At 38.0% G+C, this 25274-nt stretch overlaps 1 protein-coding gene across 1 annotated transcript; it reads left to right on the top strand.

Moving 5' to 3' along the window:
- On the top strand, positions 1 to 24822 carry LOC129204085 (vesicular inhibitory amino acid transporter-like). The gene is made up of 2 exons (XM_054819391.1): positions 1 to 240; positions 23671 to 24822. The coding sequence occupies exons 1-2, from the start codon at positions 1 to 3 to the stop codon at positions 24820 to 24822; spliced, it is 1392 nt and encodes a 463-aa protein (XP_054675366.1).
- The last annotated feature ends 452 nt before the right edge of the window (positions 24823 to 25274 follow it).

The following is a 25274-nucleotide window of genomic DNA, read 5'->3' as shown; positions in this document are numbered from 1 at the left end:
ATGGTGAGATGGGACAGCTGCCTAGACAGCTCTGATGAAGAGCACGTGAATTTTGCTAGAAGAGATGAACTGAACAGAGCTCACAGCGAGGAGAGAGAGGAACCAGATGGACCCCTGAACTTTGAGCTTGATGTTTGCCACCAGGATCCAGAATACAAGTCCCCAGCTCCCCCACCACGTGCCCAGATCAAACTGCTTACCAGCTGGGAAGCAGGATGGAATGTAACAAATGCCATTCAGGTAACCTTTTACTTCCCTGCTCATTACAATCATCATTTGAAAAACCTGGTCATCACTTAGCCTGCTTAACTTAACCGTACCATCATTTTACAATATTCTGAAAGGTTTCTATGAATTTATTACTAATATATGTCAGTCTTTCTGCATAAGATTAGCAGTCTGAAAAACTAATGTTCCAAAGAGAAAAAAAAGATAGATAAGTTAGCTAAAGTTTTAAAAATATTTAAACTAGGTGAAAATGAAAAGGTGGTGGTTGCACCTGTTTTGGAATTGCAGACATTATCTTTAATAAGTATATGTGACTTCAGTGACAGAGATGTTTGATAGAAATGTGAGGTAAACATCTAATAAAAGAGGATAGTGAGAGCCAGACTGACGTCAGACATAAATTTACTGACATGTAAGTTAGACTAGATATAAATTGGAGCATGAAGCACAAGAAGCATAATAATACTTGTCAATGTTAAAGAAAATAGTCATGTTGAAGAGACTGAAAGCATTTGGTCCCAGAATTCTGTGTGGAATTTGAGTATCTTTCTGAATCCTTAAATTTAGCATTAAATGTTTCAGATTCTTTTTCTCACTTTTCATGATTCATTTCCTTACATAATTCTATCATTATCACTAACTTTCTGTCTGACACAGTGAGGAGAAAGCAGTATCCACAGACACATTTGTCCCAGTAACTGTTACTTAAATACTTTTTATGGCACTTTATAGAAAAATAATCTTTCCAGTGTCACACAAGTCTGTGATTACACCAATGAACATTTGTTTATGTATCCAGTTCATCCCTCAGCTCTGCAAAGGAGGAAAAGAAAGGACATATTTCTAACGCTGTTGTATTTTCAAACATGATCACCACCACACGAGAGCCAATACAATAACGTCTAGGGCACAGCAGAATATCATACTCAGAAAATGTTTAGCTGTGAATAAAAAGCGTGAAGTCCTAAAATACTCCAACTACATTCTAGTAACACATTTTGTCTTCAGTCTCCCTCAGCAGCATCTAGTCAGGACAGGAGTCTGGGATGAGAGCCCATTGTTGTCTCTGTGACTTTTGCCTTTGATTTCACCGAAGCCAAGATTTCATTCTGGAAGCCAATTTAGTCAATATTTGCTGTATGACCTTTTGGCAAGTCATGTTCTCTCTCACCCATTGTTTTCCTTTCTGAAAAACAAAAGTAATAATGCCTCGGTAAATACATCAAAGTGCCTAAAAATTCCTGAATGTCGTTATGTACACAATTGCTATTAATTATTAATATTGTAAATTCCAGTTAAAAAATAGACCAATAACACAGTGTAAAAACACTATCAAACATACAGTTGCCTATTTAAAAACAGAACAAATTTAAGCTAAATTATCTAGTCAGATCAGTAACTACGGTCTTAGTCAAAACTCTCCATGTGCTGAGTGTTGGATACTGCTGTTGGATCTCATTTGGTCAAATATTTTAGAAATCAGCATTAAAAGAGCAGTTGGCTACAGCTGTATTGAGCTTTCTTCCTTGAGGATGGCAAAGCTCAGGAGCTGCAGTTTCGTCAAGAGTACAAATGAAGTGTCCTAATGACAGGTTGTGAAGCGGTGTATGTGAGCACACATGTGAATCTATGTACATACGTGTGTGTATTTCCTGATACCTTGGCATTTGGTTTAGGAACAAGAGTAGAGAGCAGAAAAGGGATGGGGAAAGGCAGGAGAGGAGGAGAGAGGAGAGAATATTAAAGGGGGCAACTGTCAGTAAAAAATAACAGTTTGAATAAATTTCTATGAATAGCTTTGAAGAGAAAGTCAGAGTTGTGAACAGAATGATTAAAACAATCCAAACATTCCTGACTGGTGCAGACTATGCTAAAATGACAGTTGGTTTTGCCCTACCCAGAGGAAAGGGCAGAAGTGTTTTGCATGGCAATTAGAGGTAAACATTTCAGCAGAATTCTGAAGCGTTCTAAACAGCTATTCTGGTGAATACAATTAGTTTAAAAGTGAAATTATTTCATAATCCAGATTTATTTTAGGAATTATTAATTCTTTGGTCTCTGAAATTAAATACAAGGGTTTTCTTACAGTGTTTTAAATGCAAATATTTTCAAACAAATGGGTAGAGATTTTTATTTTGTTTTTAACTTCAACTGAAAAAACGTGCACTTTTGGTGACAATATTGTACGTGTAAATGATTGCTTCAGGCATTTAAAGTTTCCAGGGAAACATTAAATGGGAAAACATTCTTCGTATTCCAACACTGCACAGGCAAATGAAAACCTGTATCCAGTTAATCTAGGTAAGGACAGAGACTATAAAGCTGAGTTAATTCAAAAGGGAAAATGAACAGCATCGCCTGGCAGACTCATGCAAGTTGCATTTGTTTGTATATATCAGTAAAAGGCCAAAAAATTTTGTACCGACTTGTACAGTAGTGCTGGATCTGTAAGCAAAACAACAGTCACAAGGAAGAAGGTAGTTAAGTTCCAATGCTACAGCATTTCATAGCCAAACCAAGGGACAATAAAGTCTATTTATTTGCCAGCCACACATAGGAGGGTTGTTGCAAACAGTATGGTGAATGTTTGTCCAAGAAAGAGAAAGCCAAAGTAAAAGAAAAAGGCACTCGGTCTGTAGCATCATGAAGTGGTACAAGACAACAAAGAATGGAGAAAAACCGACAGAGAGAAAGGGAAGAAGTGAAAACAAGGGCAAGAAGTGAAATAACGTTCATCTCAGCTTAACTGTAATTTACATCATTGTGAATCTATCTCCACTTAGGTCTCAGGAGCACAAACAAGTTTAACAGTGCAAAACAGTCAGCCCCTTTAGCTTTCAGTATTATGATGCTTGTCCAATCTTTAAAATACAGTGTAATATAAGCACACAATTCTTCCTTTGACGTTTGGTAAAACATGATGTATCAAAGCATATTGAATGTGCCATTTGATTCAATGCATCTGATGCCTACTGTAGCCATTCTTTGCCTCCTGCCTTTTGCAGACATTAAGCTGTACAAAGATTAGAAATACCTATGGCAGAGATAATTCTCTTGTTCCATGATCAGAATAACACAACGGGGTGCTTGTATATTGTGAGTGCCTCTAGGAATAACAGTAATGCAATTAGTATTATTAATAATTATTAAATATTGTGTCAATAACAAATTTATAATTATTAAAGTAGTGATCATAAATATGCTCATTATATTTATATTCTGTATATTGTACATTAGTTTAGAAAAGACTCAACACTTCAATATTCACCATTTTTAAAAATGAAAGTGTATATCTGTATATCCTTCATGGTGTGCCATTGTAGATACATTTCCATATTGGGTTCCAATTTGGCTCATTTTTATGACTCTAGAAGCTTCACTTGGGAATATCTCATAGTTAATATTTATTTTTCTATGATGTTTCCTCTGAGTTACCTGCCTTCATCTCCCTAGATGTGCTTACCGAGTAGAAAACACAGTGACTCTAAGAAACAATTAGCAGACATGCCCCTAAAGATATAAAGGCAAACATCTTTTTAAAGTGTCTAAACACCCCTCCCATTAGGCTTTACTATAATAATAATATATAATATAATATATTAATATAATAATTACTATAATAATAATATATAATATAATAATATATTTAAGCATTTTCTAAATATAAATATGCACATGCTTGCGTGCTTAGAAAACTACATGTTTTCACCATCAGGTCATTTGATGTACCATAATACAAATCTTCTCATCCTCAACCTTAAATAATTCAGTCGCATTTAACTAAATAACCACTAAGATCTTAACTGTAGTATATGATCTTAAGTATTTATTTTCCAGACTTGAGAACAAGGGTCAATCCTTTCTGGTGCCCAGAGCAGCAACTTCCTTGAATTATACATTGAAGCTAAAGTCATACTCTGAACTAAATTATAGATATCTGAGGGAAACAAACTGCTGCATCTCACATCAAGAGGTGGTGCTGAGAATTAAAGGGAGATGCCCAATGCTGATATCTAATCTAGCACCAGCAAGTAATTCAAGTTTCCAAATGGAGCTAATCAAAAAATGACAGCACTAAGTAAAATACCACGACTGTAGGGCTATTGTGGTGCACATAAAAATGCCAGTTAATATGATTTTAGCTGAAATGCACCTGCAGTACTCGCCAAATTTATTTCTTACAGGTTTGCAACCACAAACCTGTATAGCCACAACTGGAGACCCAAAAAAAGTCTAGAGCCTGGTGAGAGCCAGCTACACTCAGATCTGTTTTTCCTTCCTGATAGAATGCCACCATTATGCAATGCAACTGGTAAAGGATGTTAGGGAAGAAGACTCTGTAACTAACGTTTGTGCCCTGGTTTTCTCTTTGGATTTTCTCTTGAGGGAAAAAAAGATTCTGGACATACGTCACCACTTTATATAACCTTTTATTTCAGCTCAGACCCTGCAATAGATATCTTTAGTTTTGTGCACATATTCATATAGCACAGAGAAGGCAGGATATATATTCTCTCTATTCCCAACCCTACTTTATATCACAAAGTTTTTTTATAAAAAATGTGTTATCCTGCAACAATGATATTATATCTACTTAACCGAAATCTCTTTATTTGACATGTAAGCACTGTGCAGTGGTTCAATTTTGAGTTAACTAACTGCCATTCCCATAAATCTCATTAGAGAATGCACTGTACCAGTCTACTTTTCCCTTGGTCAGCTGCAAACACTAAAAATGTTATGAAACCAGAACTCCTAAACATAGAGAGGTGGCTCATCTAAAATTGTTCCTCATTCCAGGAAGGAGTTGTATTGTACTCACGGGATTTAAGTTGCTGTTTTGTAGGTTTTGCATTTTATGTTGTTTGTCACATCATCCGGGCAATGAACAGATGGAGAGAGTGTTGAATGGATTTACATCAGCATATTCTACTGTAACTATTATAGAAATGTTAGGAGTGGCAAATCAGCTTTCCATAGCCCCTCTGTGTCAGATTTGCCAGCTAGTAGTAGCTGTGATACGACATAACTACTCTACAAATTACTCCCTGGACATACAGACAGTCCCCAACATATGGACAATTGGTTCAGAAAGCGCCATACTATCTCTTGAAGCATCCCAGAAACAAGTACATTGGTCGCACAAGTAATGGATCAAAGTATTGCAATTCTTGCAGCCTTCTAGATGTTAAAAAAACATATTAAAAATCTTTAGAAGTTACAGCAGTCCTTAGATTATGCTCGCCTGTACCATGGGCCTAAAATTGCATTTCCCAATAGATGAGTTGCAGGAGAGTTACAGGAGGTGTCTCTCTCTCTCTGTTGCCTTCACAAATAACTCTAATAGCCTCAATAGTTTGGCTATAACTGATATACCATGGTCTATAATTTACTATGTTGATGATTTAAGCTAATTATCATATGAGATAATTATCTCATGTTAGATGAGAGGGAGGCATTCTAAAGTATAACACTCAACAAAAACATGGAATTTAACAAGCAACCTCAGGCTTAAATCTGAATATCTTGGTTGCACCGGGTATAAGATAGATATCTTTAAAAATATTTGTTCTTAACCAATACCTTTATTTTATATCTTTAACTGATTTTTACCTGAGCTTTATTGACATTGCTGTCTAATATTATGTCCTTTTGATAACAGTAGCCAGAAGCGCTGCTGTGCTTAAAGAAATCTGAATAATTCTGTTCAGAACCTGAAATTATAACCTTACATTGCTAAAAATCAAGTGTCAAGTAAATATTTTCTTGAAATGTCAATTTTCTATTACTTCCAACAACTTTAGCTGAAACTCTTCCTGGTTAGTACTTTTGAAATCTATGTATTTCAGCATTTAAATTCAAAGCCACCATATTATCTTGAAGGTTATTCTTAGAAAGAGTAGCTAAGTCACTGGAATGCATAGTATACTTCTCCTGCGCTTGATGTCCAGTTTGTCACAGTTTGGTCAGGAAAGTCTTGCAAGTGCTTGTTTCTTATAAGCGGAGGCTTCTTGTTCATTGTTCACTTGTCATACAAGTTTGAAAATCTTTTCATCTGGAAAATTTACTACTATTAATCTTTTAGAACAGTTATTTTATAGGTGTGAGGCTACAGTCTTCCTACCTGAAGGCAGGTTAGCCTTGGCTGTTAGCCTTGGCTAATAGCCACACTCCCTCCCTCTCTCCCTCCCACCCACCCACCCACCACCCGCTGGGCAGGGCTGAGCAAACAGAGCAGGAGTGAGAAAGCACATAGGTCCAGATAAAGATAGGGAGCTCACTTAACAGTTATAGTTATGGGTGAAACAGACACAACTGGGGGAAATTTAACTTTATTGCTAATTAATATATATGTTTAATTACTGCATCTGGTTTTAGGAAACGAAAAGACAGATGTTAAAGTAATACCCTTCCTCCTGCCTTTCCCATGCTCAGCTTCACTCCTTCACTCCAGACTCCTCTATGGCCACCTTTCTCCTCTCTCTGTGGCATTTTCAGCCCTTCCTTACCCAGGCTTTCCCCACAGCACCGCCATCTTGGCTGCAGGACTCAGCCGATCCCTGCGGTGGGTGGGTTCGAGCCGGCTAGAACCGGCCATATCCAGCACAGGGCAGCCCTGGCTGCTCCTCACAGAGGCCCCCGCAGCCCTTCCCTGGCAGCGCCTGGGCACGGGCACCTGATACAAGTGGTAAAGCACATGGGTCTTGCTGGTGCTTACCCTAACTGCTGCATCCAGTGCAAAATGGATTTGGTCACTACTCGGTGTGTATTTGAGGACAGAGGAGAGGAAAAGTGCACAGACACAGGTGAGTACTTGGGTGCTGATTTTCAACCACCTTTCTAATGTATTTGCCAGTAAAGGCTATGAACAAAGCTTTCGTGGTCAAAGGCAAACCCAGCCTCATGTGGGGGGCCCTCCCGCCTCCTTCCTCCTGCCCCGCAGTGAGAGGTCTGATGGAGTCAGAGCAGGGAACGGGGACCTGGGTCCTGGCATGGGGCTCAGTGGGGGAGCTGGGAGAGACCAGCTCAGCTCGTCTCCATACAGCGGGGCTTTCTAGCCAGTAATAACATGAACCTTTGCGTTAATGCGAATTTGCAAGTTGCTTTGGCATACTGCCAAATTCAGCTTGCTAGCAGACACCCTTAGTGGGGACATCAATGTTTCTGCTATTTTATATCTCAGTCAGCTTAAGTACAGTTACATGGATGAAGTGAAAGCACATCTCCACCCAAGAGCTTTAAACCCTGCCATTCTTCAAAGGCCAACTACTATCAACGGTGTTGCTAGAGCTTAATAGACAACCTGCCGAGTGAGAGAGGTGTGATTTACATGCACATTTACATATATTTGCAAAAAGGGTGTGTCAGTTTGCATTTCTCCCGTGACATATATAAAATAAATAGTACGTGTGAGTAACACTTCAGAAACCTGAACACTGTGCCTCTGCTTCCCAGACCTCTTTTCCTTTCATTTCATCATTAGGAAACCTTTAAGTCACCCAGGAGATGGCCCACTCTGGGGGGGTTAATGCCTAGAGAAAGCTTTTGCATTGGTAGGTAGATAACTAGAAGCACACACACGTTACACCACTCTATTTGTATGCTTCATTGCAAGAATTTTTCATAAGGAAAAGCATTAAGTGAATTAATACACAGCGTCACGACCAGTTTCATCTGCTCTACGCTGCTGTGCATAACCAGGCACACAGCAAACGCTGGTGATCTCTCCAGAACATCTGCCTCCTGCCTTCCTCCCTGAGGCCATCACCTGCAGCAGACTCAGGCTTGTCAGGGCTGCTAGAGACAGTGCCGATAGACACCGCATCCTTCACCGCCTGTGGGAGTGTGGCACGACGGCAGAGTGTGTTTTCCTCGGCCGGTTCAAGTTCACATCTTATTTAGATCCCTCTGCTGCCCACGTAAAGTACTGGTCTGCCTGCTCAGCAGTCAGTAGAAGCAGCTAATCAGAGCTCCTCCTCTTCCATTCAGAGTCTGCCCACACCAACCTTTCTTCACCGCCTGTGAATGTCTCTGTCCTTGCTGCCATCCAGGCCTATTATCCGACATCATCTTTCAGTCAGGCCTCTTTCTATATCTTCACACTCGGACTATGTCCAGCTTCTGCTTATTTTTATTGTAAAACATCACTAATACGTAGTCTCATTTACCAATCCACAAGGCTAAAACTGTTATCTGAGAGCTAATAATTGTCCATCTGGGTCACAGTAGCACACTCTTCCCTGACGTTGCCAAGCTTGCCCCACGCACACTGACCCGGAAACCTGATGCAGTTCTATACCCCATGTGTCCACCAGCTCTTGCAAGCACCTCTTCAGCCACCAAATCAAATGTAAGCTACTCATCTTTTCTTCAACAATCTACCATTTACCTTTCTGCATCTATTCACTCTGATCTCCGTCCCAGTTACAATTACCATTGTCAGTTTGTTAAATATTTAAACGAGCATTCCTATGAACTTATATGAAGATATTTATTTGCACTCCTCTGATTGTCTTAGAAATGTCCTTTTGCTGAAAATTTCACAGCTATAAGCTGCACTGAAACCACCATTTGCTCTCTTGACTCACAGTTCCATATTGACTCATGGTTTCCTTCACTCCCCTGTATTTGTTTCCTGTTATCTTACCCCTAGATTTTAAATTCTTTGGAGAAGAGACCATTTTTTGTACTTTGTTCGCACAGTGCCCTGCACAATGGGATTCTGATCAAGGACTTCCAGGTGCTCCAATAATGAAAACAATTTAGAAAGCAAGACTCAAAATCTTTTCTATTTTACAGGAACTCTTTACAAAATAATAATTGTTTAGATGTGGCCTGTGATAAATCAGCTTGACATTTGATTCAATTTCCTCTCTTTTTTTCTATATAGAATGGATTCTTCTTGCTATTGAGACCCATTGTATGGGCTGAGCACAAGATAAATCAGCAGACAAATATGATAAAAGTACTTTTAGAATATTCTGCCATTAAAATGGGCATTCCATCTTAAAAATCCAGATGGTCAAGACAGAATGACAGAAACATGATATCAAAGATAAATAGATAGTACCATTATGAAAATTATACCCTTTGAAATACTAAATGTTACCGAACTGGATCAAGTAACTGTCAGCTGCTTGAAAGCAATGATCACTTTATTCCATGGGAGAACCCAATGCACCACGACTTGTTGCAGAACAAGGATCTCTGGCTCCCTCAGGTGAAGGGAACAGCTGATGTACTTGCCTGCTACACTAAAATCAAATCAATCTGCCATGCTTTTTGGTCTTATCAATCCCTGAGAGCATTTTTAACAAGCTGAATGAAAACAGATGGTATAATTTCTCCTTTTTTAATTCATGGCAGGTCACATGGTATGTAAGAACACTATTATTAGGCAACTTTTAATTTCTATATCTGTTATATCTGCTTACTTTATTGTTGTGATATTATGTCACCTTTCAAAATAAAGCCCAAATTACCTATTATAATTATTTACCGTTCTTCTGTGGCTGAGATTACTTGTACATTTGTGCCTCTCTATAGCACACGCCACTGACCAGCTATCACTGATGGAAAATATTTTTCTTTAAAATGTTCTTTCTGTCCCTATTCTTAAAGTTATGAGGTGTGTAACCTCAGCAAATTTGCTTTAATAAACCGTATTTAGACATGTAACTCCTCCCAAGATAACATTCCTCCCAAGACAGCAAGAACATAGTGATAGGCAGCAGAAAGTAAAATATTTTGTCAGATAGCGTTCCTTTCCTGGTTTTTATAAACTTCCTTCACTTCCATTAACAAATTTTCAGAAGGAAGCTCTTTTTTTCTTTAATAAAAAGAAAGAGTGAGCCTTAGGGTTCATCAAGGAGTAAAGGCTGACAAGCTCAACATCTGCAGGTGCGTATGAGAATTTAATGCTGAAAGTAAAGGACATCTGAATTATTATAAGGTACTGACAGAATCAGAAATAGTAATGTTTCTATATTAGACTTTCCAAATGGTAAAGCTTCTTCCACACAATCCATAGATGGTTAATCTACAGTTTACTTCAATGTGTATAATTCCTGACAGCAGGAGATTCACTGAAATGGCACAAGCTCTGTCTGAATGAGCAAATGGAGCTATTTGAGAAAATAAAAAGCCCTAAACACTGATTACACACAGTACTGAAGATGATATATTGTAACCTAGTTTTAACGCAGTAAGCTGTATAAAATGTTTTGCCCCTAAAGCTAAATAAAAAAAAAAAAAAAGACTTCTATTTGCATCTATTCTCCCTCTTCTCCCCACACACATGTTTCTTGGAAGGCAATGTTTCTCTGTATTCTTGGCCAGTGGCACTAGTTTTGCCATATGTACAATACTGTGTTCACTAAATAGCTAACAAAAAAAAAAATCAAATTTAATATTTACTTCTCAAAAATGTAAACATATGAGTCAAAGTGAGGAAACATTCACTTCAACTCATACACACATATTCTGCTATCCATTTCAATTTCTCTCAGTCCATTTCTTGAATTGACACAAATAACAGCACCAGCAGGTTATGTTTTGTAGGTCCCTAGAGCAAGCATTTTTGGTTATTTTATGTTATCAGTAACAATGGTAGCTTCAGCTTTTGCCTTTTCTGTGCATGGGTATTTCCATTCATGATACGTTTTTTTTATTGCTCAGTTTTCCCCTCCAGAAACATGTTTGATTCAGGCTAGTTCCTCCCTGATAAGCAAAGGATCATTTTCAGTTTTAAAACCCATTCTAGTTTGATTATTTTAAACTAAATTTGGGGATTTTGGAAATTATATATAGTTCTACTGAAATCTGAAGAAACATAAATATGGGTATAAGAATTATATGATGCAAGATATATTATTTCTCTTTTATAAGAAGGTTATCTATATTTATAAGAAATTATCTCATTTTTTTCCTTTATAATGACTGTTAATTCCCTCATTTTACTGTTTGTATCATGTTTAGAATTTGGCACTGAGGTCTATTCTATATCACTACATTTTAAAGCCTTTTTCTTGTCTCATTGTCTGCATGATTTCTGCAACTCCAGATGACATCTCCCCAGCCACCTTCCCTTAAGGGACTTAAAAATCTTCTTCTAAGCTTTAATTGGGATCTGGAGTTTAAAATGAGTTCTCCACTCCTGCTCTTGTTGCTTTTGCTTGCCTGCTGATTTTTTTCACTTTTGCTGGGAAGCCAGCTGCTCTGAGCTCTTCCTTTTGTACTTCTTATTATTGTCATCTCAAGTTAAAAATAAAATACCTGCACAAAACTGTAGGCTTCCCTCTGCTGCTTGGATGGGATTTCAGAGACTCTTTGCTATCTCCTAAATTGTGAGGACCTGCCATTCCACTCCCGAAGGTTTCCTTTCCTAATCAGAAAGGATAATCAGCTGCATAATTCATACTTTCCCTCTAGCCTTCTACTTATTCCTGTTTTATGCCTATAGTTAGATATTTCTCACATCAGTCATCTTCACAGCCTTGTGCCCATCATATTCTCCTAACCCTTGTTGCTAGCTCATATGGTTAACAACCTTATGTTCTAGTGCTCTCCAGTTTACCTAATGACACCTTTTACCCCCTGTCCCTGCCTCCCCTGGTGCAGTGATGCACCCAAGTTAACCAGCTTCCTGCTCTTCCTTTGCTCTTCCTGGGCACCTCACAGTCTCATGGCCTTCGTAAAGGAGTTCATTTCACTCTATAGACAACATAGAGAGAGAGGCATCTCTGGGGGAGATTCACAAATCCTAAAAAAAGTGCTCAACATTGTTGGAATGAGTAGTCCTCTGTTGATCCTTAGTTCTATCCATCCTTTCCAGAGCTAGCAGATTACCTTTGCTTTACTTGGCTTTTTTAGGAATCCCATTCCTAAGAAGTGTGCATCAAAGCAAGGTAGATTGGTCATGGATGTCTTTTCCGCTAGTGCGTGTATTCATTCATTAAATGTCTGGTTTAGACAGAAAAAATTGGGTGAGATTAATCCAATTCGTAGATCCTAAGAACTGATCATTTCCTTGGGTACCAAAGTAAGTAAAAAAAGGAGTCATTTTAGCAACTTTAGTAACAGTCACTGAGTTTTCACCTAAAATCCATTAATGTCACCTCATGAATAAATTGGGATTTTGCCTAAAAATTTGAATGTTAGAAAGGAAAGTTATTTAGGAGAAAGGAACAGAAACTAAATGCGGTCTTAAAATAAATTTCTCAAATATGAAATCGCTACAGCTCTCAACACTGCAGTATGAACAAAGGAGAGATCCAATAGAGCTGAGAAGTTTTCCCTGCACTGTCAGAATGGATCAGGTTAAGAAAAAGAAATTAAACTCTTTTTTATAAATATACAAACTTTTATAGCAATTACTTAACTATCTTTGTTTTAATAAGGAAAGAAGTGGCTTTATCTCCATCCATACAGACAGTATTTGTATCTAAAAGTTAAGAATAAACCTTTGTCAAAGGTTAAGAATAATCAAGGTCCCCAGTTTGTTCATCCAGAGACCCTCAGCTGTTGTTTCCAGACAGCATCCTGTCTCCAAGTCTTTCCAGTGTGGCTGCAGACCAAGAAAATAATTATTTTAAAAAGAGGAAAAGAAAAAGAAAAAAAAAAAAAAAACACCTCAGAAAAGTAATATGACTTACTTTATAACAACTCCACTACTTTTGTTCATGGGCCAGTAGAGGTCAAGAACCACTGTGTCACAGGCTGTACAAATAGAAATAGCTCCCCAAGTAGTAATACTTCAAGTAATTTACATCTAGACACCTTAAAAAGACATCTTTGACATGCTTTTTATATGTCATATGCCTGGTTTCACAATGCATAACTATATTTAACTATTTTTTTTTTAATAGGAGAGATTAAATAACTCTGCTTTTATGGTGAGTACTCAGGTCATGCCAGAAAACTCAGTCACATTTCTTTTCTGATCTTTACTTTTTCTCTTTATTATTGATTATACACATTTGGGAATGTTTGTCTTATCTACTTGAAATTAGGAGAATTATTCTACTTGATTGAATTTTAAGAATAATGTGATCTTTTATATCATTATAGGAGAGAGACACCTCCATTTTGGGAATTCATTTGCAACCTCAACTTCACCTGTATCTGTGCATGATGAAATATCAGCAGTAAAATCAGTTGCTGTTTCTTTTACCCTAAAGGTAGAAGCATCTGGGGGTGCCACCGAAGTTTAACTGAGGTTAAGAGAGCCAAAGCAGTAGAGATTTCTTGTCTATACCCAGCCTAATTGTAAGGCAGCATCTTTTCTCACGTATTCCAGAAGAATACTCCTCCATATCAGTTTACTGATTCCTAGAGACCAAAAATAGTAGTATACCACTATTTACGCCCTTCATCCAGACTATTAACTGTGTTCTCTCCAGGCAGTGCTGTAAGACAAATTTCCCCTTTATACGCTGAGCTCTGGGAGTCATTATAGCTTGAGTAAGAGTCCACCTAAATTGGTGGCTGGGTCTGCGCTGAGGAGAGAACAGGATAATATTGGCCAGGGGAGGATTCAGTCACCTTTTATTCTGCATGCAGTCATGACAAATCCTACACCAGCTTTCAGAAAATATACCCCAGCTTCCACAAGATGTAACCTGGCTTCCTTTTCACCTCTCAGAGGTGCATAAGGTTTGTTCCAGTGCAAAGTTCTTTGTAGTATGGCTTTGTTTTTTTCCATTTCCTCTTCAGCCCTACTTGTTAAAGGTAACAAGAACTGTGGCTTGTCCCATACTGGCAGCATTCATGACACACTCCTAACAAGCCAAATGCTTTCTCCCAGCCCGAGTTTGAACTTTCTGTGCACTTTAACTCTTCCTTTTGTTATGTCAGTGCACACTCAAATAAAGTTATTTGGCTCCCCACTGCTTTGCTTTGCTTCTGAACTCCCAAGTCCCCTCTCTGCCTCCCCTCAAGCTCTTTTGACCACTTTTTCATGGAAACTCACTCACATGTTGCTGTACTGGATGCTTTGAGTACTCACCTGCCTTCAGACTAGGCGTGTACCTGAGAATCCATGATGAGCTATAATGTGAGAAATAAGTAAGCAGCCAGTGAGTACATGTTGCTCGCCGCTACTAACTTTCAAAATAATGTTTGCTTTAGTTTTGACTGCCTTACTTTTTTAATCTCTTTTTCCTCGCCACTACATAACACATAATAAAAGCCCTCGTTCTTTTAGCAAAGCCTGCTTTCTCCTTTGAGACCAAGCAAAATAATATTTTTTCTTAAAAGGTAATTTGCTTTGGAAGGGAGTTTATTTTGTGTGATTCAGTGCATTCTTGCAGACAGCTCTGAATTTATGCAAACTAACATTTTCCATCAAACCATGCAGAATTAAGCATCGAGCATATTATTTCAGTTTTAGAGCAAATGTTTAAACCAATAGCAAAGCCAATGGGATCAGCTGTCACACTCAATAGCAGCAATTCCTTTTTTGTTGAGACATTTTCTTCCCTCTGTTTCCTTTCCTAATCTTTAGGAGATTCTTAAGACCAATCTGGCCACTAGAAGGAGAGCAAAATCAGTGGCTTCTGTCAGTCAAATGGACATATGCATTTTCCTGTGCAGACCATGCGACTTCTTTCCTTCCTTATCTTATCACAGCATCTCCTGAGCAGTCTATCTATCTGCCTTATCATCTGTTTATGGGACCTGAAGGACTGACAGAACAACACTTCTAAAGTTTCTCTCAGTATATAAGGTGATTGCAGGCATTAATCACAGAATAAACACCTTAGCCACTTTCCTCCCTGCAGCTAAAACAGGCTGGCATTGGCAGAAAGAATAAGAAAAATCAGGAAAAACAAGATTGCTGGGGTCTAATTCAACCATCCCTGAAGTTAAAGGAAGATTTTTCACTGACGTTAAAGGAGATGGATCTGCTGCTGAGGTCATACAGGCCATGGACAATATTTGAAGTTTTCCACAGAACAGCTTGTAGTATTTTTTAATTCAAACTCAGCTGAACTGTGAACAAACTGTGAAGTGAGCGGGAAAGCAGATGAATTCTTTTCCTGGTGTCTGTAGAGCAGTGCCAGGAGTCTGAGTAGCCAGCTAGGGAACCAGAAATTCTTACTGCTGAGAAGAAATAGGATATCACTGACATTGCAAATACATCGTGGGATGATTTATGTGACTGGAATTTAAAAATAATTAGATAAAACATGTCTACAAAAAAGGAGTAGGTAAAAGAAGTGATATTAGAGAGATGATTATCTGTGTAGAGCTATTGTCTGGTAAGGAAAATTGTATTGTTCTTGGTGACTTCAGTTTTAAAGACTTATGCTGGAGGTTGTATGCAGTCTGTGGTAAAACATCATTAAAGTTTCTAAAAATGATGGATGATAATTATCTAACACAAAAGGTATTGAACCTAGCTAGCATCAGGTAATTCTATTTTGAGCCTCATTACATTGAATAAAGATGAACAGATCAGTAGATCTAATTACATTCATTATGGGAAAACAGAAAACAGTAATATATATATATATACTTGGTACTTCAAAAGAGTGAATTTTACAAACCTGGAAAAAATTATGAGAAATAATTGATTAGGAAGAATAAATACAGACAGCAAATTGTGAAAGCAATTTGAAAGTTGTTTAACAAGAATTTATGAGGTGTCCAGAAGCCGCAACTCATAATTAAGAAATAGTACACCTATGTGTTAAAACCCCTCCTACTTCAGGTGTGAAGTGAATGTATCAATTAAAATTTAAAAAATATAAAATAGCAAAAGGGAGAAAGGGAGAGCGAGAGTAATCATTCTAAATTATAAATTATGAAGTGTAGCAAAGAGATATAAGAACCCAAAGACACTAGGAATCTCCCAGGGATTAGGACAGTAAAAAAACAATTTTTAGGAATTAGGGAAAAAAAGGCTAGGTTTAGCATAGAAATTTGAAACAGAAATACGAATAGTGGTATAATTTAAGTACAAATGAAAATCTGTGTCTCTATATGTGACTGTGTATGTTTGTCTAAAAGCACCAGGAGAAACAGCAGAACAAATTTGAAAGGGAAGGTATGCGTTAACTGCTACAGAGCGACATATATGTGATTTCATTCAAATGGAAAGGTAGAAAAACTGACCTATAGATAAGTGTTAAGGGAATGAAGTAGAGGACAGTATCTATAAAACGTGCAGATAAGGAAAGAAAAAGTACTATGAAAATAAGGAATTTTGCATAATATTTATGAGGGATGAGACAAAATAATGAGGCAAAGGATCCAAAATTGCATCCACTCCGATAGAGCACAGAAGGTAAATCCAAAATCTCTCTATTCAAGATGAACCCCAGACACATAGTGGGCACTTGACTGCTGGTATCCCTTATCCTCCGTGGTGCACACAAGTGATCCTGGCAAAGCCACTAGGACACACACACATCAGTGATGGTGAGTATGTGGCTGCGAGAGTGGGTAAAATCAGCTTAGAGTTTTTCTAACGTAAGATCACCTTCCTTTTCTCTGAGATCTCTCATTGAATTTTGCTACGCTGATCTCCTACATTAGCAATAGAAGGAGGTTCTAAAATTGTTCTTAACTCTGAAAAAAAGATGCAACTGTTCATACGTAGTGTCTGTAGAGAGTCAGGAGGATGTGCTCATAGCACATGAGAACAGTGGGCCATTTTGTAATTTTTCAAGATGTGCATCATGCTGTTCTGCATAAGACATTTAAAAGTTAACTCTCAGAGTTTCTAAGCTGTGTGTCTGCACTGCATTGTGTACACATTCTGTTGCCCAGCAAGAGAAATGGGCATCTCTGAAAGGAAATTCATCTCGGCTCTACTAACGACCTATCTTAAGATAGACATGAGTTATAAATTGAGGAGCCTATTTTTTCCAAGCTTAGACTTGGACAATTAACTATTATATAACTACAGTTACTATTTAATATGGATGTTAAAATGTATCTCATTAATATTTTGAAAGCAGAATGTCCAGCATGTTTGCACTTGGGAGACGTAACAAAAGATACATCTGACCTCATAATACTCTTATTCAATCGCTGTTACATGTGGAATTTTCAGAAGATTGTGGATATCATTCCAATATTTAAAAAGGCAGTTAAATCCTGACTAGTGAAACCTGGCAATAATTCTAAGAAAAAGAGTGTAATTGCTAATACAGGTTTTAATTGATACAGAATAAAAAGCTAGGAATATAGTTAGTGTCAATCATTATGGTTTTGGAGAAAGAGTCCTTACAGTCCTTATTAAACACACTTGATATAATTCTTTTATGAGATTGTAATATACGTAGTGAAAGATAAATAATATATTTAGACTTTTAGAAGGAATTTTGACACAATAATACACAACATTCTGATGTAAAAATTAGTCCAACAATAGAATACACCTTAAATGGATGAACACCTGCCAAAGTGACAGATCCAAAAAAAAAAAGCAACTGTCAGTGTGGATCTATTGTCAAAGGAAAGAGTTTCTAGTATGGTTAGGAGGTTATCTAGTAGAATAATTGGCATCTGGTCCAGTACTATTCAGTGTAGTCAACAATGGTCTGGAAGAAGATACAAAATCACCATTGATCACAGTGGTGGCTTAGAAAGGAAAAAACCCATGGACATCAACAAGCAAATAGCTCTGTTATCCTGGCATGAGATTAAGGGATTTTCTATATTTTTTAATTTAGTGCTAATAAAGTCGTATCTTCCTATAAAAACCACAGCAACAGAGACTTGTATTGGTTCTGGAAAATTATTTATCTTAAATGCCAACAAATGCTAACCAACATAATTAAATATTTTGTGAAAGTGTACTGAAAAGCAGGGTTCTTGAATTTATCTCCCTACTCTTCCAAGAAGATCCATGAAGGAAGCTTGCCTGTATGGTTTCTATGCCTAACTCTTGTTCATGCAGGGAATCAAATACATAGTTGGGAAAATAGGCTTAACAGAGCTGTTCCGGTAGAGGAGCTACAGATGGTGAGAAAGGCAATCAGAGCTAGTTCAGCAGTCTGGTGTATTAGCATTTATTCTGCATATAGGAGAGCTGTACTAACTGAATAATTTTCAGTTAAATTCTTCTTAATTTCTTAATGTATTTTTCCATTTGATTGTCTTAAGATGAAATCTTTTTCTCTCTCTCTAGGTTTTGGGTTTGTTTGGTTTTTTATGGGTTTTTTTTAGCATTGCCTCCTACTCCATTTTATTTCATTGTCTTTTGGCATGTCTCAACTCTGACCATGTTTTGATGTTCTTTACTTTTTAATTACTTTTCAACCTATATCTGCTTTGTTTTTCAAAGTGTCATATTTCAGGTTAAAACAGCCTATGAAATGAAGCATTTTCCCTGGGACTGAAGAGTAAAGCTGAACGTCAAGAAATTTTGATATATATTCAGAGTGCTTGACTGTGCTCATTTATGCATTTTTCTAAAAACATTTTATTCCTTGGGGAGGTGCCTGCCCTGAGGTGAAGTAGTGTCAAACATGGTATGATAGCAGAAGGCCCAGTTTTTGCATTCTACACTAATGCAGATGTCTGGTATTTTTAAACAAGCAGCCAGCCTTGCTGGTGTGGGCATCACTCCCACGTAGTTCAAATATTGCAGTCAAACCATCAACAAATGCAAAAAATGTTTTAGTGTGCAGATATAATTTGGAAATCCTGATCTGCTTGTTTTGTATTCTAGATGGATTGGTAATTTCTGGTGGTAGCTGTCATACCTGGTTGCTTCTGCTTGGGGGTATTCTGACAAGGCTAATAAATGGCTTCTGGCTGAGACTGACCTTTCCTTACATGCCCTTTCCGCTCTTGTCCTTGCCATTTCTTCAAAGGCTGGTCACCAGTCCAGCCCTCAGTCCTTCCTTCTTCCTGGGCCCAGCTGCCTATGGCTAAGTCTACTCCAGATGTTTGACAAGGACCTCCACCCAGGCACATGTATTCACTCACTGACAATGAACAGTCCGCTTCCATCCTCAGTCCGGGGTGAAAATACCCAAGTCTTGCCAACGTCTTGGGAGACAAGGGAAGATGCAGCCCCTTGGGCAAGCTTGGGGTCCCTCCCTGTACAGGGTGGATGGAGTGATGGCAAAGAACACAACCACTCAAGCTGAGCTGTGATAGAGAACTGTTCCAAAAACTCCGTCTCCCTGTACCCAACTGTGTGAATGCTTTTTCCCTGTGCTATTCTATTTTGTAAACAGATCACCTTAAAACAGACTATTTAGAGCTAATGTATCTGACTTTGCACGAGAACAGTTGGAAATAAAACCTCTCAGACAGGAACACTTCCCAGACAGAACACTAAAACTAAGAGCTAGGAGGCAATTTAAGAAATGGTTCCTTTTGCCTCTTGTGTTTAATTGATGCCTCACAGCTAAGGCTGTCTATGCCATAATCTGGACACGAGAACACAGGAACAGAAGACTCAATAAGACTAAGTGCTGGGGCCAGGCTGGACCGAATGTGCATTGACAAATGGTGTAGGAATTACCTGTGCCCCTATTCCACTAGCAAAGAATCAGTGAAATGTTGACACCCCTTGTCTACCTTCTCTGTACACTCACTCCTCGTGAGAGGGGCACAAAACCACCTTCAGCAACATCCATTAAATGATTTCTTTATGGAGGAGGAATTTTCCACAGAGAAGTCATTTTAAGCAATGCTCTATGGTTGCTGAGCAGCTTTCAGCCGGAGAACACAGCTCAATGCCTGTACTGTTATATTAAATTGACAGCAAAATAAGTGCTTATTAAAGATATCTTTTTCTTTGAAACTAAACTATTTAAACTTGGTGACATCCAGGAAATGGTCTTAACAGAAAGTATTGCTTTCAGAAAGGTAAGAATGGCAGATCAAATCCAAAATGAGTTTTGAAGTCTGACAAAGGGTCTTTCATTCTTCAAGCTCTCATGGCCATCATTAACATTTTTTGATATTTTGTAGAAATTTGATGACATATTGATACATGAAACTTGGTGGAGTTTGGGGTTTTTTTGGGGGGTGGGGGGTTTTGTTTGTTTTGTTGGTGGGTTTTTGTTTGGGTGGTTTTTTAAGTGGAAAAACCATTTCTGTTGATGCAGAAAAGCGCTGTCGTTTCACCACATACATACTTATTCACTGTTTTGGCATGTTTAGAGTTCTCCCATTTCTCTCTACTAACCATGATCTGTATCCAAAAAGCTGCAAAACCAGTTAGGTCCACAATGTTTGCTTTCTATTACTAACCGAAAGCTGAAGGACATAGAAACCGTAAGTTCCTTACGCAAATCTCACCAGCTATTGTTTACAAACTCTGAGAAAAAGATGTCAAAGACATCAGCTGAAAGGAAAACTTACAGTTTCTGTAGAAAAGTTCGATTCAGAAATTCTAAACTCACTGTATATGATTTGAAATTTGCAATCACTGATACATAATTTTAAGAAAGAATATACAGAGTGCAAAAATGGGTTTGTTTAATAAGGTCTGAATTTAGAAGATTAAAAAAAAACCCCAAACCAACAACAATAAAACCCCACCTCTATCATCCTGTGGTCTGTGTTATGTACCAAATAAAATTATTTGATATAAACAACATCAAGGAGATGTTAGAGGTTAGAATTATGTTATGCTCTGATTAAACTAACAATTAAGCATGGAAAAGCAGACCCCTGTGGGGAGGACTGTAAATGGCTGTCTAATGTGATAACGTCTCTGAAAGACTTATGCTTTGGTTTAGGTTGAGGCTAGTCATATAAACGTTAATAGCCTAAATTCAGCAGGGGAAAAGCCATTGTGTGGGCAAGGCCTGTGCTGACACTTACCTGTGGTTTAATTAATCAGTGACCCTTTGGGTCAGCAGATACCGTTTGAACTCCCAAATGCAGGTTAAGGGTCAAAATACTAACGCTGTGAGGACGGAACAAATGAGATAAGCTTGCTACAAACTGCAAGGAACTGAGAAAATATCATTGTTCTTATGTTAATATGGAAGATGACTGTCTGGTTTTTATCTTCCTGACTTTTTTCATAGACTTGGTTTATTTGTGATGCTTTTAAACTCAGTCTGTTATGTGAATGTTCTCCAAGGATTGTTTTCATAGGAAAGAAAACACATTTTGTTCTTTAGGCAACTACCTAATCTGTCAAAGCCACGATTAAAAATGGCATGATACCGAAAGCTACTGTTGCATGTGTACTACTTGCAGTCTGGATACAGCCAGATATCTAGTCTTTTTAATAAACTAGACTGTTAGATGGCAGAAATGGTAGAATTTTGAACACTTCTGTGAAGTTCACGTACAAAAGAAATGCTAATTACACTGCAAGCTAATTGGGCCATGAGGCCTGTATTAGAATGGAGCTAAGCCATTGGAATGGGGAGATTTGGGTGAGTGAATTACCACGAGCTATGTAGTTGAATGTCCCAGCCCCTAAATGAAATGGCACCTGTCACTTATAGAAAACTACTGCAGTAAATTAAGTAATTGAAAACAGCCAAAAAAGGTATTAGTCAATAACTTTATTATTATATCAGTAATAATAACTGAGCTACTTTTGTTTCAGTGTATAAAGGCATAGACCTTTTCAATCAAAATGTACTAGGGCATGTACTCAATATGATTCTTCCAATTCTAATTCAGCTGAAAGCCAAAGATATCTGCCTCTAGAGTGAAACCTGGTGAAACAGACAATGCTGCTCGTTCATATGATGGGCACTCCATTTTTCTCATTGACTCAGAGAAATTCTAATTTAAGGACTTCTGATCTTTCTTCTCTGGTTGATGCTCATCCCACAATCTGCCCAAAATGGACTGCTATTTTGTGGCTGGAAGAAAAGGAGAATACTTTTTATACATTGATGATTATTTTGAAAAATTGCCTCTCCTCTGAGCACTCCTTATGGATCAGGACTAGGAGTACTAGGTATAAACCCTACAAAGCTGAGACAGGCACCCACCTTCTTGATGAGCTCCAGCAGAGCTGGGCTCCTAGACTGCCTCACAGAAAATGTCTGCTGGGTATAAAACCAGTTGACAGAAAACACCTAAGATGGAAACATGCCTGAAACACTTGTCCCCGGCGTGGCTTCGTGTCCACAATTGTCGATGGAAAAGTCTGAAATTAAGATTTAGACCATTAAACTCACCTCTTCTGCTTTGGCTCCTGAAGGCAGTCAGCGGCACTACTGATTCAGAAAGCGAGAGAAGAAGAGTGGGCACCCCTTCTGCGAGGAGGCCTGTTTCTGTTGGGGGTTCATGGGCTTTGCAGAGCAGATGGGGTTGCTCAGGTTTGGTCAGAAATGAAGTTTAGATGGGTTTGATCCAAATCAAGTCCTTCTGTCAGGCTGGAATAGCAAACATGAGCACAAATGCTTGTATTTCATCATGTCCTCAGTGCTGTAAGAAATATTGAAGTAAAAAATTCTGTAGATCTAGTTAACTGTATTGTGTTTCCTCCTTACCTTTCTTCAGCCATCAAGAACAAAAAACACCTGACCAGTCTGAGTAATGTGCATTGCTTAATTTCAGCTTTGTAGCATAAAAAGAAATGTCACGGAAGCATCTTTCCTAAATTGGATCTTTTTATGAAAAACTATTGTTCGAGGGTTTTGTTGGTTTTGTGCTGATGGAAATTAAACCACATAAAAGTGTTGTTCGTCCTTAAATATAGAGAAGAAAGAAGGAAAAAGACAAAGAAATTCACACAGTGTTCTGTGAAACTAAAGTGCCATGGGTTTTTTTACTGGATAAAATAAGTATAATTCTGTTCCTTTCAGAAACTGTTTAGAGCAAAGTATGTCTATATGTTTTACATGTATTTTTAAACACCTAAATAAGTTTGCACAGTCTAGAATCTCAGCTGTGAGAAGAACCACTTTAACAGTAGACTTAACAAGAGCAAAGGCTGCATGAAGCATTCAAAAGCCACGGAAGAAACACAAGCAAAGTCTGATGTCACTCTAATGCCTTTTTCTTTCCAGAGGTCTGTTAACAATTTTTAGACTGAAGAGAATTGTCATTACTGGATCTATCTACGGTGCTATTTTTAATTTGAATGAAACTTGTACAGATGATGCTACAGTTGCTTAATTTTACTGATATTGAACCTTTTTCATTAATATGCATGCTGATTGAATAACTGCCTATGAGCCTTCTAAAATGTGTTTCTAATCACATCAGCATTAAATATTAACTAGGAACCTGACTCTATCATTCAGTCACATTCTCTTTTTCCTAGCTTATCATTACATGTGTGTCAATAGGAGCAGATATTTTTGCTGATAATTTCATTTATCATAAACACGTTTCTCGTGATTGTTAGTTACTGAGCTGAATGTAGCAGTACTTCCACCATGCAGTTAGGTGAAAGCAACGTTCAGTGGAGGGCAGGTTTGGGACAGTGGCTTCTAGTAAGTATTTTGCCTCGGGGATTTTGTGCTATCTTTTCTTTCTCTTTATCCTTTTCAGGGAATATTTGTCCTAGGATTGCCATATGCTCTTCTCCACAGTGGATACGGTGGCCTGTTTCTTATTATCTTGTCTGCAGCATTGTGCTGTTACACAGGCAAAATTCTAATCGCTTGCCTGTATGAAGAAGATGAAGATGGGCAGCTCATGAGAGTGAGAGACACGTATGAAGACATTGCGAATGCCTGCTGCAACATGCTGTCTCCCAAACTAGGTGGCATAGTTGTCAATGTGACCCAAGTGATGGAACTGATCATGACATGTATTTTGTATCTGGTTGTTAGTGGGAACTTGCTGTCACATAGTTTTCCATATGTACCAGTGACTGAGAAAACTTGGTCCATAATTGCATTTGTTACACTGCTCCCTTGTGTATTTATCAAGACTCTCAAAATTGTTTCCAAACTCAGCCAGCTTTGCTCCTTGGTCCATTTTATTATCATCCTTGTAGTGATGACTTACTGTCTCACACAAATACATCAGTGGTCCTGGGCAAAATTCAGACTCTCCATTGTGTTTGAGGACTTCTTGGTCTCTGTAGGGGTGATCATTTTCAGTTACACTTCACAAATATTTCTTCCAACGCTTGAAGGTAACATGAAAAACCCAGGGGAATTTAGATGTATGCTGAACTGGACTCACTTTTTTGCTTGTGTCTTGAAAACAACCTTTGCACTGACTGCATTCTTGACCTGGGGTGAAGAGACAAAGGAAGTTATTACTGACAATCTGCCATCATTTCTTCAAACCCTAGTGAATTTGGGTCTCTTAACCAAGGCTCTTCTTTCTTACCCTTTGCCCTTTTTTGCAGCCACAGAAATTGTGGATGCTTGTATTTCTAGAGGCAACCATTCCAATTACAGATCTCCACTATTTTCTCTGGGTCTAAGAGGCTCATTTCTCCTGTTAACTCTGCTGATGGCCATGTTCATACCACATTTTGCCCTGTTGATGGGTTTAACAGGCAGTGTAACAGGTGCTGCTATGACTTTTCTTCTTCCTTCTCTCTTCCATTTAAAACTTAAATGGAAAAAACTATCCTTCTTAGAGAAATGTGCAGATATCTCTGTTTTTATTTTGGGTTTCCTTTGTAGCCTTGCAGGCATAGTTTGCTCAATAAAAGGGCTGCTTGAAGTATTTGGAGGAGTGTAAAAATATTTCCTGAAATACAAATCAGGCCCAAATCTTATAAATGCTTTTACCTTGTTAGTCAGTATATAAGAGATTTTGTCACTAGGTAAAATTAAGCATATGCTTAAATGTTTGGAGAATCAGGGCTTTAACTGTAAAAGTATGTGGCTCTAAACAAATTAGAAAATAACTTTTACAGCCAAGAAGTATAAAATTACCCCTATCTAAAATATTGAGAGGAAAGAAGGTGTTGGAATGGTTTAGCACAAAAATAATTTTAAACTAATCCTATATGGGTTTGTTCAAACATGCCATGCACATCCTAAAGTGGTTACTGCAATTGATTCCACCAATTTAACCAGAATTTCTCACAGCGTTAGATACTGTTCAGTCTCAAAGTTATCAAATCTAGCTTACGGAATATGATAGAGTTTGAGCGAGCTATCATTGCAAACGGATGAAATATGATTTCA

The sequence above is a fragment of the Grus americana genome, chromosome 3 (genome assembly GCF_028858705.1).
Source record: "Grus americana isolate bGruAme1 chromosome 3, bGruAme1.mat, whole genome shotgun sequence".
NCBI classification, from domain to species: domain Eukaryota; kingdom Metazoa; phylum Chordata; class Aves; order Gruiformes; family Gruidae; genus Grus; species Grus americana.
The sequence above is the reverse complement of the archived record's forward strand: the minus strand, read 5'-3'. Positions and strand labels throughout refer to the sequence as shown.